This window comes from Acanthisitta chloris, unplaced genomic scaffold (assembly GCF_000695815.1).
Source record: "Acanthisitta chloris isolate BGI_N310 unplaced genomic scaffold, ASM69581v1 scaffold1548, whole genome shotgun sequence".
In the NCBI taxonomy this organism is placed as follows: domain Eukaryota; kingdom Metazoa; phylum Chordata; class Aves; order Passeriformes; family Acanthisittidae; genus Acanthisitta; species Acanthisitta chloris.
The window spans coordinates 148,313-167,611 of NW_008685157.1; the positions used below are offsets into that span (position 1 = coordinate 148,313).

The window sequence follows — 19,299 nt, forward strand, 5'->3', positions numbered from 1 at the left end:
AACTGCTTCAGCTCTACCTCTGCCTGTTGGCAACTAGGCACAGACCTAAAGAATTTTGGTTTCTCATTCCTATTTCAAAGCCCGAAAGGTATTTAGCACCACACCTCAATTCTTCATAGTAAAAAGGATCCAGACTTGCAACCTAAACAGACTAAAAGCTTATTGAAAGAAAAATCCAACCCATTTAAAGACAAAAATTTTCAGAACACATGTTCTGATACTGATTGCTTGTCTCCAGAGAAGAGAAAAAGGTAGGAACAGCCCAAGAAAACCTAAGCATAATTGTTTTTTAGAGAATAATTAAATTAGTTTTTCTACTCTTAAAACTGTATTTAGTTTGATTTTTTGACTACATTAATCTGCACAAGCAGTTCAAAGCCAGAAATTTGTCCTGCTATGTGAATTCTTTATCAAACTGAAAATACCTATGGAGAATATATAGAAATAGATATTCTTCCACATAAAAATATGTATATGAAAAATATGAGCACTGTTTTATCACAGATATCTTTAGGGTTTTTTTTCTGGAAACTAGTGTGCCTGTCATCAAGAAAAGGATGGACATATAGCAATGACTACAAAATGCAACAACTTTCAACTGTGAGAACTCAAACTCCTTGACTGCAGGGTGAAACAGCCTGTGCCCATCTTTTTCACCCACCTGCACCTCTGCTTTCTCAAAAGCAGTGGCTGGAAGAGGAATAAGTTTACCTGCAGTATCTACACAGAGGTGGTGGTCACTGCTAGACTTTCTCTCCCTTTTCAGTATTGTATTAGGAGATAACATGCAGTTATTGACCTAACTTTACCTAGCAAGACTAAACCTCAAGGTTTTGCCTGGGGAAACTCTCCCACTAGGGCACACCAACCTTCCTACAGGCTTCGGCATCTTGAGTTCAATCTGATCCTGTTTCCAATGCTCACCCATTTGAAGATCAAAAGAAACACATTTTCATTTTCACAAGCTGTATCTCTGTTGCCCTCAATGGTGAAAACACATTCATCCCTTGAAATCTAACAGGGATAAGGAAACTATTCTGAAGCTGAAGGCACTGCAAGTTGTGAGGCTGCTAAACATCTGGGGTAGGACCTTTGGAGCAAGGATGGCATTTTTGAGGCTTTAGGAACTTAAAGGATTTGTGCATAGGGTATCAGTCTATTTGTTTTGCTGTTCAAGTTTTCTGATCTAAAGCAAAGTGCAAAGCTTTTAGGCAGAAACAAGCATTACTCAACACTGTGCTTTAATTTCCTCACTAATGGAGACATATCCAAGAAAAGTTCTCATTACCAGATTTCCATTAAAGTTAATAGCAAATAGTTACGGAACTTTGGTAATTTTATTTTTTTTAAACAGATAGTAGCTTTAAAGATCTCCAAGATGATTAAGAATATTTAATTGTGGCTAACAGCAACTCATATTTACTACATGATACTCCCTGAAAGGCTGCAGACTTCCACAGAACTCAGCAGAAAAATAACACATGGTATCTCAGCACTGTAAGTCCTAGCTTGGTCTTCAGTTCCAACAAGACATAAATTGTATACAAGTTAAACTAGTCACTGTTTGGGATTTATGCATTCCAGCCAGGTCTCATGGCTGATCAGCTTAACAGACCTTGTAGTGAAACGACTGCTGCACTGCTTCAGTCCCGTGGAAATAGTATATTCCCTAAGAAAAAAAAAAAAAAAGGGGGTGGTGGTGGCAGGAGAACAGGACTTTTGGTTGAAGCATAAACAGCTGGTCAACACAAATCTCTCAGAAATTTACTGTATAAAACAATCATCAGCTTTCTTCCCTGTAGGCCTGTATTTCCCACAGAGACAAATATCAGAATTAACAAGCCCTTTTTTTCCCTACCCTGGCAATGTTGTCTTAGCCTACTTAATTTACTGTTCATGTCCCCTTCAACTCACAATTTGGGTTGTACTCTACAGAGCTAACAGCTTCTCCCAGCAGTTATACACAGAAATACTCTTACAGAAGAAAAATTATTCCTACCTAACACACAGCTGCCAGAAGATGCCAGCTCCTGCTATGGAACAGGCACTTCCCAAAATATCTTCTAGAAAAAGATCTGTCAAGGAATTGTCTAAATGTAGATGAGGACATGTGAAAAAATCCAATATCCCAAGGCTAAGATTTAACTTCTGCAGGGATAATTTTGGTACCACTCCTTAACAGTGGGATTTTAAACTGAACAAAAGAAACGGACACTCCAACTCCTTTAAGAAGTTGCATGAGTTTGGCTTTGTGTTTCCATCTACCTTTTGGTTCAAAAGAATGAAAAACAGTGAAGTTGCTATGGGTCTACTTTAATTTAGGGGTTGGAGTTAGATGATCTTTAAAGTCCCTTCCAACCCAAACCATTCTACGATTCTATGATTTCTCTACCATACTCCTTTCCAAACAAAGCTGAGAAAAATCCATGAAAGCACAGGCATCCTGAGCTACATTTAGTAGATTTTTAATCAGGTCTGTCACCATGTTTCAGCTGGTAATGATTTTTTTCTAATTTTGTATGTGTTTAATTCAGCCTTAAAAATAAATCATTTGCAGTATTAGGAAAATAAGGCCTTATATGGAAACAGTTTCAAAATATAAGATACAAACAGGATAAAGTTAATATTTTATCCCAAAGTAATGCTGTTTATATTTTCTAAAAAACCTAACTTGAAGCTGTAAAGTTTCTTGCTCAGCAGTTATCTCTTAACCAAGTGAAAATTCATATTAACTCAAGTTTTTACATCAAATGCAATTAAGACAGGAAAAATCTGATCGAGCAGAAGATAAATTTCACTCATTTGCACACATAAATGCCAATAAAAGCAATGCAAAACGCACATAAAGCAATGGAAGTTTTCAAACAGGTGATCTCAGCAGACTGCCAGATTTTAGACATGCATGATGCAGTTCCAGAAATCCCAGTATTTTGTCTGAAGGCTTCAACTTGAAAGTTTAATGAGTGGAGAGTGGGCAGAGCTCTTTCCAGAGTCACTAAGGAATTCTCTAGTCACTTGAAGTGATGAGATCTGCAACGAGCCCTACAGAATGTCCACTGAATTGTGATCAAGCTCACTCTGTGTCTGTTTAGATGATTTTTCTCCTGGCATGCACGACATACAGTTCCAACTGCTCAGTTCTCATCCCTGTGTAGCACAGCATCACGAATTTCTGCCTTAATGGGTCTTAAACACATGGTTCAGAGTTGTGTCAGACAGAGCAAACCTCTGGGCTGCAGAGCTCGGGACAAACAGCCCTTACAAGCCTGGCAGAGGAACACTTTATTTTAGGTGTTTCTCTAATACAATGCTGCATCTTCGTTCCTACCACTTTGCCCATGTGCAGCTCACTCCTGTCTTTATTTAGATGCTGACACACTAATGCTGGCTGGGCCCTGTCTGACAGCCAGCAGCACTCTGTTACCGTGGAGTAAATGTCACACCACTGCCCGAGGGCGACGGTTGCTTGACAACACTCCCATGTCCTGCTGGAAGAAGCATCAGATGGCACAGGAGAAGGGGAATGAGTGTGTTTAAAGTCACCTGCTCACTGAGAATTCCACATCATGACTGCAGGGCTAAGTTAATTTTACTGCCTTATTAAAGTGCTGGGAATATAGGTCAGGAAAATTACAGCTGAGGTTTTGAAAAAAAAAAAAAGAAAAAAAAAGAAAAAACCCTCAGAAATCCCTCTTGAATCATTCATTTTCCTGCCACTACCCAAATCTAACAGAGCACTGCTTTAACATTGCAAAGAGTGTTCTAACAAAACACCTCATGTCATTTCTGTACCTGTCAAAGCTGTACTCAATTTATCTCTTCAAAAATTTCTTCTGTTTGAATTCTTATTCCGTTAATACCTACGCTCACTCTTAGCAAAGATTTCATTCCAGGTCAGAGCACAGCCAGAATGTGTTTTATGTTCAAATAACTACTAAGAGAGCAACTAGAGTCACCTAACAGAACGTGGCAGGTATGGAAAAAGAAAAGTAATTTAAAAATCAATATTTTCATCTATCCAAAGGTTCTTATTCCTGGACTTGTATATATACAAGTCATATGCATGTAATGTAAACATATGCATAAGCCATATTAGAAATAACAGGTAAGCAATAAAGAATAGCTTCCAACAGTTCTTAAATCCAAGAAAAACTGGTGAAAGAGGGAAGATCTGCACAGTCATAGTGATCTCCTGACTCTGTGGCACTGCAGCATAGACAGGGTTCTTCTAGTTTATGCTGGGCTACTTGAGAACGAAGGGAAAGAAGGAAAAAAATGTATCTTCAGGAATATTCAGGTCTTCAGGGGCTACCAAATAACTCAAACAAGAAGGCTGTGCCAGTAACTCTGCACATCAGCCCTGCTATTTTCTGGAAAACTCTGCAATGATAAAGTACTATAAACAGCAAAGGAACTAAAAAAAAAATAAATAAGTATTTTCAGCTTTCAAAAGCCTAAGCCTTCATCTTCATAAAAAAAAAGTAGAAAAAGAGCAGCTTTTTGACCAAAAAAGGTTAAAACTAATTAAATTAAAAGCTTCAGTTGTAAGAATTTTTTTTCTTCCTTTTATTTAGCTTTGAAAAATAATTCAGATGCCAAATAGCATTCCAAGTTTAATCCAGGGAAGATAAACAGAAACATTATGGTCCATAAAACAGCAGCTGATACCAAGACCATCATCTCAAACAAGTACAGTAATGCAGCTATGGTCAGTGTACTCTTTGTTTGCCTAAAGTGACTTGTTTCAACAAAATTATGCAGCTTCTAATTCTTCTTTTCAACAGAAATACAGGGAAAAAAATGAGAGGAAAAGGTTTCCATAACTGTGTCTCACATAGTGATGATGAGTCACCTTTTGCCTCTAATAAAATTAGTAACTTTAATTTTCAGACTACTTCACACATTTTCAAAATGATAAAAAAACCCCACGAAATCCATATAAAACCCAAACTCTTCTTTTTAGTCCCTGTACAACACATGCAGTTCAATTCATCTGAGTATACAACATTACAGACACAACATAAAATCCTTTTGTTAACATGCAACACAAAACAGACCTGTTAGACAGCAACATAAGATGAATCAAAGCAAAAGTAATGAAAATTATTAAAAGAAAAAGGGATAAAAATACATACACTTGGTATAGGCATGACCTGCATCTGGTCACCCTGGGGAAAAAGAAAAAAAAATCACTGTAAGGGTAATGGCTTTTAAAGGGTAGAACAAAGGTCTGGAGCAGTAAATGTAGCACTCAAACATTTTAAACCAAAAGTTCAAAGTATTCAAGAAACCAGGGTAAAAAAAAAACAAAACCAGGATCTTGCATTTTAGTTGCTGAAATGATCTGTTAGTATATTGGCATTTGTGATTTTAGGAGACTGGACTGGTAAAACCCATGCTATGATTAATATAAGAGATGATGATAAAAAAGGACCTGTATTTACTGTAACTTTATCAGCTTTAAGATCAACTAATGGGTATATTTGTCAGTTTTTCACTGCAGCAACCTGAGGCTGAGCCAGACCTTGGTAGCAGGGCAGAAACTCACACTTTAACTAAACTTCACTTGAGCCAATCGCCTCAGAAAAAACAGCATTTTCATTTAGGCAACAGCAAAATGTCCAAGAAGGACACAATGCTGATAAACTAATCAAAGAAATCCTACTTTCTTCACCTAGAAAGAGGCAACAGTATCAGTGCTCTTCCCATAGCCTCATTCTTGTATTGTACTTGGGAGAAGGTGAGAAAGTCTTGACCAACTTGACCATTTCTTCTTATCCTGGGACCTGACATAGGGAGACAAGGACAGCTCCAAAATGGAGAAAGGCTGACCACAGGGACACCAACTCCACTATGTAAGAGACTCTGGAATATGGGAACAGGTGTTTGTTTTCTGGTAGACACAGCACAAAAACAAGGAAGCTGATCCTTCTAGTATAGATGTTGCTGTGTAGGTAATTTTATTCTTTAATACGTGGACAACACAGGCTCTGACTTCCAGCAGATTTGACTATTGAAGAAAGGTGTTTTCAACATCTGAACAGCTTCTTCCAGCTGAAGAAGTCTTGTGCTTGCTTGTTTTCAAGTCTACCACAGCATTGACACATCACTGACAAACAGAAATAATTCAGCTTTATTTTTAAACTGCTCTTTTTCAATGCTTTAACAGCAGAAATTTTTATTGAAGTTCAATTCAGAGAAGCTGAAGAAGCAACTAAAGGGCAGCAACTACCATGAACTATCAAAAACTTTGCATCAGTAAAAAGTACCTGATTTCTATTTTTTTGAATAAACAAACCAACAAACAGAAAAACTGGTAAGAATCCACGTTTTCCTCAAGGTAACAGCAAAAAGATTTAGCACATTAATGTGCTGTAAGTGGAACTGACTTTCCTGGGAACTCAGAACCAAAGCTGCTCAAGGAGTTGCATTACTATTTCCTTTATTTTTCTCAGAGTATTTCTTAAATTAAACAAAAAGGGGGAGAGAAGTAAATTTCCTAAGAGGAATCCTGAAAGTACCTCTGAAAAAATCAAAATGCTAATGACGAGAGAACAGGAAAAACAAGCAGAAAGATAAATGCAAGAGTCTGCTGGGAAGGTGCAAGTGTTCATGAACAGGCAAATGCTTCTTAAAAACAAACCTGCTATGGGAAACTTCTTAAAAGTGTCCTGCCTCATTTCCTAATGCCTTGGAACAGGAAGGGAAATAGGTCACGACGGTATCATTTGAAACAATGACTGATGACTGCATTTGTTGAAGGCTTTCCATGAGCTCCTGATGTTGGTAACAGGACAAAGCTGTTCCTAGAATGCCAAAATTTCCCTATTGTATTGCTAAGAAAACCCAGGAACTGATTTGTCTAGCCATTGAAATCAGGTTTGTTTTTTTTTTTTCAAAGGCACAATTTATACAGATGAAATGATAAATCCTTTCTTCTCCCTTAGCTATGGAATTTTAGTTTGAGACACACAACATTTCCAGTACTGTGTCATTCACTAACACTGCCCCTGGCCATGTAAGGGACAGTGAGCACCAGGTAACAGACCACACTATTCTGCTTTTTTGGGAACAGTCTGTATTCAAAGATAAGGAGCTGTTTCATTTTGAAGAAGCTGACCAGAGTAGCAGTTTTATCATATTTGTGTCTTTAACACAAAGCTTATTCTAGACCATGACAGGTTCTGTAAAAACGGTACTATAGTTATTACTTGACTCTCTCATCGACTTGGAATATCAAGCTTTGTCTCTTCATATAGAAGACTTTTTGGGAGGCAAAGAAGGTCAGAATGAGTAACCAAAGAGAGAAGTCAAACACAGCTATGCAGAGGGGTGTTTGTTTTCTAAAGAGACCTTCCATACCACATATTGATGTTGACCAACAGAACCAAACACTAGGAATTTTCTTGGTCTAATCAGTGAAGATTAAGCAGGAGAAAAAGGACTATGATTTACATTAATCTCCATTATCTTCCTCCACACTGGAGAGTGGTTTCCACATCTGTCTGGAATGCACATCATTAACAGTCTCCCCATCAAAGACCCCACACTTATGCTGCTCCTCCAGGTAAGGAGATACTACTTTGACCAAAAAGCTTTTTCGCATTTTGCTGGACTATATTCATGTGGGACAGAGAAGATCCTTTTTTCTGCACTGTGTTATAAATAGAGATCCTTGAAGCAGACAACAGTGTTCGAGACATGACCGTAGGTCATCTAAACAGCTTTCCAGTATCACCTTGGAGATGATAGCAACATGCAGCAAAAAGCAGTGGGGAGAAGGAGCCCTAACTTTTCTAATGGTTCAGATGGGTGAGATGGAAATTCAGTTACAAAAAAAGCAGTAAGGGCTGCTGCTGCCCCCAGAATAAGCCTTCTAATTCCATCTTCTTCCCTGTTGAGTGTGGATCAAGACCTTCTTCTCTAATCCAACAAGTATAAAAATCTTCCCTTATTCATGCTTCATCTCGTTAACATGAGCCATCTGCCTGATCTGGATCTCGGTGAGAAACAAAAGCAAAGATGACTCCAGTGGAAATGGGTTGTAAGAGAAATGGCAAAGTGCCGAGAGACATGTCAGATCTCCTTCACCCACCATGACTGAAAGAGAACACAGAGCATCTTTGCATCTTGCTGTTCTCACCTTTCTCTATCTGGATTCCTCCTTGGAATCTGCAGATGAAATTTGTACCTGCAAATACCTCAAAACTCAGGTAAGAAACTTACTCAGAAGCAAAAACTTACATCCAGCAGCATGGCCAGAAAATACACAAATTGAGTGAATTGCTAACTGAAGAACAGAAATTGAGATTTTAACTTATTTGGAAGAAAACAAAATACAACTCTCTCCCAACTCTTAGGCCCCTAAACAAAACAAATGTTGCTGGAAGGTGTTGGTGAGCTGCCTACTGCTAAGGAGGCAGGAAAAAATTCCCAAGGATTTCATGAGACTGGACATTGTGTGCTCCACCTGACACATCCGGCTCAGCACCCAAGCTGCAGGCAGGCTGACATACCCAGTCATAGCTATTACACCTTAAAATGCATCTTCATGCTGTGCTCAATAGCTCCTGCATTTTAAGGAACACAGATATACCACAGTTGCAGTAAATACAAGTTATTATTGAAAAAATGTTGTACTGGAACTTCAGAGACAGAATGGACCATTCATTACCAGTATTAGAGTCACACTTGGACAAGCAGCTGCTCTGTGAGTAGAAGGTTTAAAAGTGAAGTCAATACTTTAAAGAAGTTTTTGGGCTTTTTTTCCCCCTAATCGAACAGAAGTCAGTGCTGAAAAAACTGCCAAAACCATGGTCAGTTTGGTTTTACTTTGAGTGCTATGAAGAACTGACATTGACACTTGATGTGCCAAGCATAATTAACTCACATAATTTGGAAAAATACTAAACAAAGCACTGATTCATTTGAAGCACCGATCTCCCTCTTTTTCTGATACAGTCAAATAATAATAATTAAAATTAAATTGCACAATGCGATTTCTCAGAACAAAATTTCAGAACTGTGTTTTCAATTACTTTATAAAACACTCCCTCTCTGCTTTCCCTCCTTTTGAACAGGTCAGCATTTAAGGAATCAAGATTCCTAATTAGAAGAAAGTTAGCTTGTCACATCAATTTCAGCTTCAAGAATATGCCAGAAGCAATACAGAACAAACACTGAATTCCTGTGAGACCAGAAGAAGTTTTCCCATTCTTCCCTTCCTCTGAAGTCTTTATCACCAGTTTTCATGCAACAACTCTACTGAACAGTAAAGACAAAGGGAAAGTACATCCAAGCCATTTTATGCTCATTTCTAGTGGTAACTGTTTAACATTATTGTGAAATTAGATGTCTCTGTCCATTTTTGAAGGAAAGGGTCACAACACATGAGCTGACCAGGCCATGGCAAGAGGTCAATTGTGATGTGATAAATAATTAATAAAACATATAAAAGAGAGAGCAGATGTAAGTAAGTGACCACTTGAGCAGCAGCTCAACAGAATTCAAGCTATTCTAACCTGGCAGTGAGAGTAATGCCAAGAAGAGCTGTAATTAAACAGCAGAGAAATTCAGCAGTGTTGTTAGGCTTTATTTTCTTTTCTAAAACAGGAAATGTTGTCACTCCTGGACATTTAATTTCACCAATTCAGAATCCAAGGCCCACTGTTGCATGTACTTTCCCCCAGCTTATCAATTCTGAATCTAGACAAGATGCTCAGTGTAACTCCATCAAATTCAAGCAGCCTGCACAGTTCTGAAACAGCTCTGCTGGTAAGAGCACCAGCCTGACAGGGTAATGATATTCAAACACAGCCAAGTCTTCAAGGCTCTTTCTCTTACTAAAAAAGAATTTCTTACTTGCACGAACCTTGTTAGCACTCGAAATAAAAACAGCATATAAAAACATATACACATAAATAGCACAAAGGTAATTAGTCTTTAATGCTGCATTTAAAATAGAAATGTCACTTATTTGCCCTCTTTTAAGAACCACCTAAAAGCTTAGCTATACTTGATTTCTTTTAAAAAGACCTGGGTATCTGAGTGCCTTTTATTCAGCTGAAGAAAACACACTCTTTACTAATTCTTTTTAACACACTCCATGTTTTTTTACTCTGGTAATCTGGTAATTTTAGGAATGCTGTGATTTGTGCCTTGATCTTGTGAACAAGTATTGCACAACTCCAAACTGCTCACCAAGGCAGCACAGAGTGAGGATGGAAACTCGTGTGAGTACACATTCAATCTCTCACTCGAGGCATAAGATATATTTAGAAAGTAATTAAGTGTTTTACAAAATGCAATCTGGAAACTACTGACTCTAAACCATTTAAACTCACATTTTCTATAGAAAAAACAAACTCTTCTTCATTTTATGTTTTTCTTTCCGATGAACTCCCATTTTCTCTCAGCTGTAGTGTTGCCAGTAGCCTCAATTCTGTCTCCTTTCCATTCTCCAGTGTAGTGGAAAGGGAAATTTTACTACTTCCCATTCCTTCTGCTCCTCAGCTCAACATGTGCGTACACGCTACACACTACTCAGCTTTCCCTTCAGCACATCCAGGCTAGATTCCCCTCCTTTCAGTCAAAATGTTCCTTGGCTAGCAGATGAAGTCTAAAAATATATGTATGATTCCTCCTCTTGGCAGGATTTTCAGTGCACTTCACCTCTGCGTGAGCAGTTTCAGCATGAACTGTTACAGTTCAGACTTCACCTCCACACGTACTCTTAGTCTCCATCACTTTAATCTGCTTTCCTTTCCTTTCCTTTCTCCCACCAAATTGCTCCTCTGCTCTTTCTCCTGAGCTTTTCAGAATTCAAACTTAACCAGCAGAATTCAAACCAGAATATAATGGACTGGACAAGTAGGTAAGAAATCAGCTGCATCAGACATGAAATGTGAATAGCAGAAGGGTGAAGAGATAGAGACATCTCCATTTCTGCGATTATTATTCCCCACCATGAATACACATACATTTGCTATCGCAAAGTCGTGGAAAAATGCATGGAAAAAATGGTATCCCTATGTTGGCCATGTTGAACAGAAACTCTTAAGTTCATAACCCAAATGCTCTCTGTATTATCAGACTAACAGAGAACATATAAAATTGTGTTCTGATTCTATGAATATGTCAAAGCAACAGAATGACTAAAACTCAAAGAAATCACATGTTGCTGTTACACATAATGCTTTGAAGTGCTAAAATTTCTAGCAATTAATGTGACTTATTAGGCAAATAAAACTTAGTAACCTGGAAAAATGGCCAAATGCTAATCTCTCTGCACTCAGTGTATATTAAATATAAGTGAACTGTTTAGAAAGAAAAGGTCCAAATAATAATGGTTCTCTCCCTTTTTGATTTATGTCACTAAAACCCCTTTTAAGTGATATTCAAAAGGTTCCACTACACTCCAGTGGACACGTTCTAGCCTTCCTGTAGTCAGGAAAGAGAACCAAAGCTTAGAGACAACTCAGCAGCTGAAATTTTACGAGAAGTCTACATTTTTTAATGTCTTAGTCAGGTTTTAAATGTTAAATGTATAGTGCCAACACCCTTTATGGAAACACTAGTTTTAAACTGCAGCTGAACAGAGAGTATAAGCAATTCACCATCAAAACAGGAATTTTTTTTCTGTAACTCCTAACTGTTCCCCATGAGGGAAACCTGTTAAGATAAACCTTTGGAAGGGCAGAGCTAAACCTTGGTTACAAAAGAGCTTTGTGACAGCAAAATAAGATAAAATCCTGACCTTCTGAAGTCCTCCATTCTCCTCCACCAAAGGAGGCAGAGCACTGGTGCTGTTGGTAGATGGTGGTTCGACATTGTAGTCACGAAAGCAGCAGAATAAGGTGCTAAAGATACTTCGACTCCTTTGCTTCTTCAGGCTGATATTACATTGGGACACTAGAAAAAAAATAGACAGCAGAAAAATAAGTTAATGTAGTACAGGCCTGGTTTTCCAGATCATGATGACTAAATTTGCTAGGAACTGTAGTGATAGGACAAGGATTAATGGGTATAAATTGAAAGAGGGGAAATTTAGATTAGATATTAGGAAGAAATTCTCAGCTGTGAGGGTGGTGAGACACTGGCACAGGTTGCCCAGTGAGGCTGTGGATGCCCCATCCCTGGCAGTGTTCAAAGCCAGGCAGGATAAAGCCTTGAGCAATCTGGTGTGGTGGGACGTGTCCCTGCCCAGGGCAGGGGGTTGGGACTAGACGATGTCTCAGGTGCACTGCAACCCTTTAACATTCTGTGATTCTATGGATTTAGGATGTATGGTTATTACCTCAGAAGACTTCCTCAAGTCTTAACCTCACAGAGATTCTCCATCATACTGAGACCCCCTTCCTTCTATTTCAACACATTTTTCCCTTGGCAGACTCAGGGTGACATAAGACCATTACTAACCAACATGGATCTGAGCACAAAGGTATTACCATACTGAGACAACACACTGAGAGTTTTCCAAGTAATATCCAAAGTAGATACTGTAATTACATGAAATAATTTGCTGCTAAAATGTGTCACTGGACTGAGCAAGCAAAGAAGACTGATCTAAACCAGGAGAAGACACACCAAACACTGACTGATGCTGGGGCATAGTTTCTAGCCAAACACACGATCATGAGTGGAAACTCCTGTAAGGGCCAGAAAAAGCTCTGAGATGTTTTGGAGTCTCCTCTGTTACTGTTTGACAGTGTTGCTGGAGGATAAAAAGCACAACACAGAGCACTGTGAGCTGCACCACTGGCTGTAAGAACAAGGTTGCAGAGGGTGTTACTAAACAAACAGGAGCTGTGGCCTTGCTTTTCAACTTGTTTATCAGTCTACTAGGATAAAAATAATTACTCAAGTGATAAAAAATTACATACAGCTCAATGAAAGCAAGTGCAGCACTTTTAAAGACTAAAAGCTGTAGACAAAAGCAACAGTTTGGAGAAAAGAAACATACGTAAGACATCTAGGGACTTCCTTAAGGCTCAAACTTCTGAAAATTAAATCTGGAACACACATGAAAATAAAATAGAATAAAATGAAAGAGTTGGAGAAAGGTTTTAGAATATTTTAAGTAATACTCCATTTGAGCACCTAATATTTTAATGATCTATTGTACAAAACATCAAGTACAATCAAGGAAATCAGCCACAGAGATACAAATAACACAATTAACATATCAGGAAAATTTCAGTGGAAGAAGAGTTGTGTATGCAATGGAACAGATCTGCCCTGTAAGACCTCAGTGACACCATCATGCTCTGAAGCCAGAAGGTGTGCAGGTACACACGTGTGCTTTGACAAGAAAGCCTCATGGTGCACATTTTGAGTGACCTTTCAAGAACACTCTGAAAATAGAAGCTGAATCTTCTGATTTTGTGGACTCAGCATAAGTTAGACATCAATATTTCCACCTCTCAGAGCACCTGTAAGGTGCCCAACAGGTCTAAAGATAATTTTCTGATCTCCATATAGTATGTATTTGAGGCTTTCACTACGTAAAAAAGGCTTATAAGAGGAAGAGCAACTTTTTACATAGACAGATAATGATAGTGTAAGGCAGAACCATTTTAAACTGAAAGAGGAACGATTAGGTATTAGGAAGAAATTCTTCCCTGTGAGGGTGGTGAGGCACTGGCACAGATTGTTGTAGCTGCCCCATCCCTGGAAGTGTTCAAGGCCAGGCTGGATAGGGCTTGGAGCGACCTGGTCTGGTGGAAGATGCCCTTGCTTATGGCAGGGGGTTGGAATTGGGTGATCTTTAAGGTCCCTTCCAATGCCAACCGTGCAATGACTCTATGATTTCTATATTTGCCAAAATATTTTTCCACCTTAAGGCAGTGAGCAATGCTCAGGTTCAGCTATCAATTGCTATCAAGAGGAAAGTGTACCAGTTGGGTACACTTATACATGTGTTTAATAGACTTGCACTATTTAAAAAGTGCTCAGATAACAGAATAAAGTCAGAGCTGTGCACAGATTTGTGCACAGATTTGTGCACATCTCTGTGCTTAAGAAAGTGCTTCATTACTTTAAAGTAAACTGAAACCAATCTGACACTGCTTATCAATACTCCAGTTAAACAGAAAACACCTGCAGAACTCTGACCACCGGTGGTACAAGTTACAGCCAAAGACTCATTGTCAGAATGTCACATTCTGTTTGCAAGAACATGGGTTCAGAAATCCCCAAAGAGTACCTGGGCAGCTGGGAAGGACTTTTCCAAAACAGCACTCAAGAAAACTAGTATTGCAACCACAAGCAAGTTTGTTGCAATATAATCCAGGCAAGAACTCCTTTCTGACATTAAAAATTGAAGTATGCTGAAATTAGAAAGGGAAGAACAATGCTGTGTGTCCTGTTCCCTACAGCTAGTGCCACAGAAACGTTTCTAACAACTTCCATTTTGTTTTCAGCCTCTATGTAAAAATATGAGGGCAAATAATCCCATTTGAATGGAGGTATGGATTACAGCAGTGTGTTTAAATTCCTAACTCACAGACTTAGCTGCACAGCAGATCTATGGGAACACCATAACCATGTCAGAACTAACAGCTGTATCTTCTCTGCTTAGCATAGGAAGAGGCAGCAAACAGTAAATCATCTAAATAAACATTCAAAAAATCTCAGACAAAAACTACTGATTGGACCAAACCTTCTAAGAATACTTGGATCAAATCATACATTTGAAATCTGGCCACTCCCTTTAACTTACTGAAATATTTGTGCTAGAAAAATAACCCTTCTTGTTATTTTTCATCTTGGCAATTCTGCCATTCATAACACAGTGGTGTTTCAAACAGGTCTTTCCACTAATTTAGATTTTATTTTAAAGGGAACAGTTTGGTTTGTAAAAAATATCTTATGGAGGCTTTACTGTAACTTCATAAATTATAATTCTGGATGCAGTAAGGAACATAAATCCTCAAATGGCTCTATGTGCTGTGCTGTATTAACACATAGGTACTACATACATAGAAGAGATTTGCACCATATCACATTTTTAGCAACTCTGACAGTGTTGTGCATCATGGAAAATAGTTTCTCCTTCCTTAATTACACACTGGTCCACCTGCAATCTGTGTGCTGGTTGCTGGATTTGCTTTTCTCGAGGCAGTGACAGTACAAATGTAACAACTACAACGGTACAAAGCAGCATTAATAGTGATTTACTAATCCCCAATTTAGGTATTCTGGATGCCATCAAATTTTAAAATGAATAAACCTGCAGAGGACAAAACCTGGTGCTCCTTAAAAGCTTATGGCTAAAACCAGGTAGTAATGATACTGGAAGGGTAAGCTGAATTAGTTAAAACTCCCAAGTCTGAGCAGCATCCAGCACATGGAACGTAGGGGGCATTATATTTTTCCCTCCATCTTTTGGGAGTTACAATGCTGATTTCTAGAACTGATTTCCTACAACAGCCACAGAAGTACTACATCCTCATTACTCCTATCACAAGCCAGTGTCAGTGATGTTTTACATTTCAAACACTGCACATGGAACACATCAACACTGTGTACCAAAAGAGCCCAGGCAAAACTTTTCTACATGAAAATGTGTTATCCGTGAAAGCAGAGAAGGCTGAGACCAACAGGTATCTGCAGCAGAGCTGAAGAAAGAAATAAGGTGAGGCCAGAGTGATACTTTCCCTTCCCACCATCCCAGGTACACCTGAACTGCTATTTGAGAACCTCCTCACCTGAGGATATAACAGTCCTCAAAAATTCCTCTTTCATACCTGTACCTCATTGAATTTTGAATCTACACTGACTTTTAGTGCCCAATGAATCCTGTGGCAGGAAGTTCCACGAGCTCAGCCAACAGTTTAACTGCTTTGTAACTCTGACCCTCCTTGTTTCTTACCTTTGTACTGTGTCTAGTTCACATTTTTTTGAGCAGGAGGAGAGGATGCAGAACCACACAATATCCACGATGAAAGGAGAGCACCAAGAATTTATACACCCACACAATGCTTTGTTCTCTTACTTTTCTAATCATTCCTAATATCTTACTTGCAGTTTTACAACAAGTGAGCATTGGGCTAATGTGATTTTCCACACAACACCAAGATTATTATTATTATCATTAGTGGATATTTCAGGCATCACTGCAAATGTAAATCAAGAATTGTTATCTCCTCCCATGCAGAAAATGTCACATGTATCTACACTTAATTCCATCTGCTATTTTAAAGGCCAGTCATTCCAAACCATGCTGCTTTCCTACAACTCTTCACAGTTAAGTGTAAAATCTATACACAGGGGCACATATATGCACACGCATCTATATAACTTCACAAATACTCAACCCTTTCCCTTAAAAATTTTGTCACCTGCTTTCCTTTCTCTTAAAAAGTTTGTCACCTTATTTCCTTTCCCATACGGTTTACAGCCACACTGAAGTGCAGACTGCACAGATTCCCTATGTAACTGCTTCGCCAGGGATCTCATGGAGGTCTGCCAGAACCTTCAGTGAAGCACTTTGTCACATTATCTGAATTTTTAAAAGATTACTTGGAGTCAGGGTCAGAAGCAGGAGCACAGCTCTTCCTGTCTACAAGGGAAGTCCCTCTGGTGCACATTTCCCTGCTTAGAAGCTCAGGTTCTCACCTACAACTTCCAGATGCCATTTTTAAGGACAAGCCTCACTGCTCATAACCTGTGTGCCACCCACTGCTTGTGTGTATGTTAATTCTTGAATTCCCTGCAGCTTCTGGAACCCAAACATGGTTCACAGAACTGTGCTTATGGAAGTTTTTCTGGCAAGTCCTAATGAACCCAGAGCACTGCTAAGCCCGGGGAGGGGCTCAAGGAAAGATATAGGCAAGTTTTAAAATCAATTACTGGAATCACCTAAGCTTAAATGGAAGGTATGGAACCATACAGGGTGGTTGGACAAAGAACACTAAGAAAAAAACCCACAAGAAAACCCAAATATTACATGCAAATATTATAACAGAAATTCATACAAGAACATGCTAACAAGAGTCATCTACAGCACCTTCTCCAACCTTCTTTCACACAAACCATCCTTTGGAGGCAGAAGGGTCGTGCTCCTGCTCTCCCACCAGAACAGTTCCAGCAGTAGCACAAGTTACACAGTGAAGAAAAAGCTTTTCCCTCATCCACTATATACTTGCAAAAAAAAAAGTGTAGTTCAAGGCTTCTCCCATCAAATTTTGCTGCAGTGGTGTGAAATTGCAAACCCAGATTGGTGTGCAGCCATTGTACAACAAACCCCTCAGTGCCGCAGGAAGCCACCACAGGATGACTGGAAGGCTCCAGCTCATCCCTCTGCAGCCATGAGCCAGCTCATTACCACTGAATTTTTCCTAATTAAATGAGTGCAATAGCCTGTTCTCCCAAATAATATAATCTGGGGAATGAAGATACTTTCTGCTCACAGATGAACTTGGTGAATGCAAAAAAATGAACATCTGGGTAGGGTGAGGTCTCAGCTAACAAGTCTGTTTATAACACAGGACGGAAAGAGGAGTCAGAATTAAGTGATATTAAACAAAGCCTTTCTTCAAAGGAAGAAGTTTTGAAATTTATACATGATTAGAGAGGCCTAATTTCTCAATCTTCTTAAAAAGCTGTATCTGATCTTTTTGCAAAAATAAAATTTTATATCCTACACAAGTCAAGACAGAAATAAATAGCAGAAAACCATTAACTTTCTACAGCTCCTATTTTTGTGATGCACTGGGGAGGACAGAAATTATTTTACAACACTTGGTGCTAATTCTACAAGTGATGCCCGTGTAACTTTGGTTTTAAATACCATTTGCAGTTTATCATGGAAAGGTTTATTATTCTGTGTAAATGTTGCAGAAAATGCAGCACTGACAGCCCTATCACATACCTGAAACAACCACCCACAACTGGTTTAACCCTCAAACATGTACAGCCCAAGCAAACTGCTCTGCTTCAATTCAGCACGACATACCCCAGAATTAGCTTAATTTCAGCTGAAGCTGCCAAGCCTTTTGCCCCTAAAAGCATAATTAAATAAACCTAAGGTTTTGGTTTTCCACTGAAATTATTACTTTGAAGGAGGGATCACAAACTAGTTTAGTGAAATAAAAGTATTTCCAAAACATTTAACCCTCCCTCCCCACCAAACCCTTTCCCAAGCACTGCATTAGTAAGTGTGCTCTGGATGAAGCTGATGGCACAGCATGGAATGGGCAAAAAATAAAATATTAACTATGTAAGACAGGTGGGGACATGTGGGGAAAATAACTATTTTATAGCTTCTTTTTGCTTTTGAGATAATTTCTTTAGGTCACTCACATGGATCTGAAAAAATGTCAGTATGATTTATAAAATTTTAGAGAATTTTAGGAAAAATTGAACATTATTATTCCTATTAACCCATTCTGTGATGTTTTGGAAAACAAGCCCAGAGTTGCACCTGTATGCTGAGACGAAATGGTTACACCAGAACAGCTAATCCCATTCAAAGAAAAGTATCTAGTGGGTTTCAGAACACTACAGTTTGCTCTCTATACCTCAAAAGTCCCATAACAATACCATTTCACACAGTATCTAGGACAAAAGGACATAAAAATCATCAGGATGGATGTTAATTCAAGACAGCTAAAGAAGAAAAAACACCTCTATGTAACCAAAGCTTTGGAAATATTTCTGTTGCAGCAGCTTAATGCAAAAAAACCTTCTTTTGCCCTACATCAATTATTTATTACGGTCCTCAGATCTGGATGGATTAAATACCTGCAGTTAGTTATTGGATGCTGATATTTTAGGGATCAAAAGTGGTGAAATTCTAAAGTCACTTTTTAAAGATATAAATGAGGACTCAGCACTGCTGTCTCTGCACAGGCTCTGATGCTTCAGGAGATGTAGCCAGGAAATGTTACAAAAAGCAACTGTACACAGAAGCCTCTTAACTGACAGGAAGGGACAAGAAAACATGAAAAGGCTCAGAACAGCACAAAAACCTGATGGATCTCCGGGCAAATTCCAAAACCTTAAAGCTGTTGCTGCACTTCAGTCTACACACTGAGGTTTGGTTGGACATACATGTATATGATGGTACAGCCTTCCTGTGTGTCAGCCTCTCACATGATTTAAACACCTTCTGCGCTACTCAAAAGGTTAAGAGAGCTGTTACTAGGAAAGACCATGTTAAAAGACATGCATCTGTCAGCCCAACTCTTGCACTTATTCAGCCCAAAGACCGAAGGAAGATTCACTGCTGCAGGGGCATCCATGTTTCATAAAGAAGCTGAAGAGTTAAATACTGCTTTAACAACCCAATTAACCTGC

At 38.8% G+C, this 19,299-nt stretch overlaps 1 protein-coding gene across 3 annotated transcripts in view; it reads right to left on the bottom strand.

Annotated features, from left to right (window-relative positions):
• Window positions 1-19,299, bottom strand: part of CTDSPL (CTD (carboxy-terminal domain, RNA polymerase II, polypeptide A) small phosphatase-like) — a 79,865-nt gene that overhangs the window by 19,590 nt on the left and 40,976 nt on the right. Inside the window, exons 2-4 of one of the 3 annotated variants that reach the window (XM_009079612.1) lie at window positions 11,756-11,910; window positions 5,136-5,168; window positions 1,616-1,669 (exon numbers count right to left, since the gene is read on the bottom strand). In XM_009079612.1, coding sequence (XP_009077860.1) covers window positions 1,616-1,669; window positions 5,136-5,168; window positions 11,756-11,910 — 242 coding nt within the window. The remainder of the gene's footprint in view (window positions 1-1,615; window positions 1,670-5,135; window positions 5,169-11,755; window positions 11,911-19,299) is intronic. The other 2 variants (XM_009079613.1, XM_009079614.1) reach the window with 2 other exon arrangements.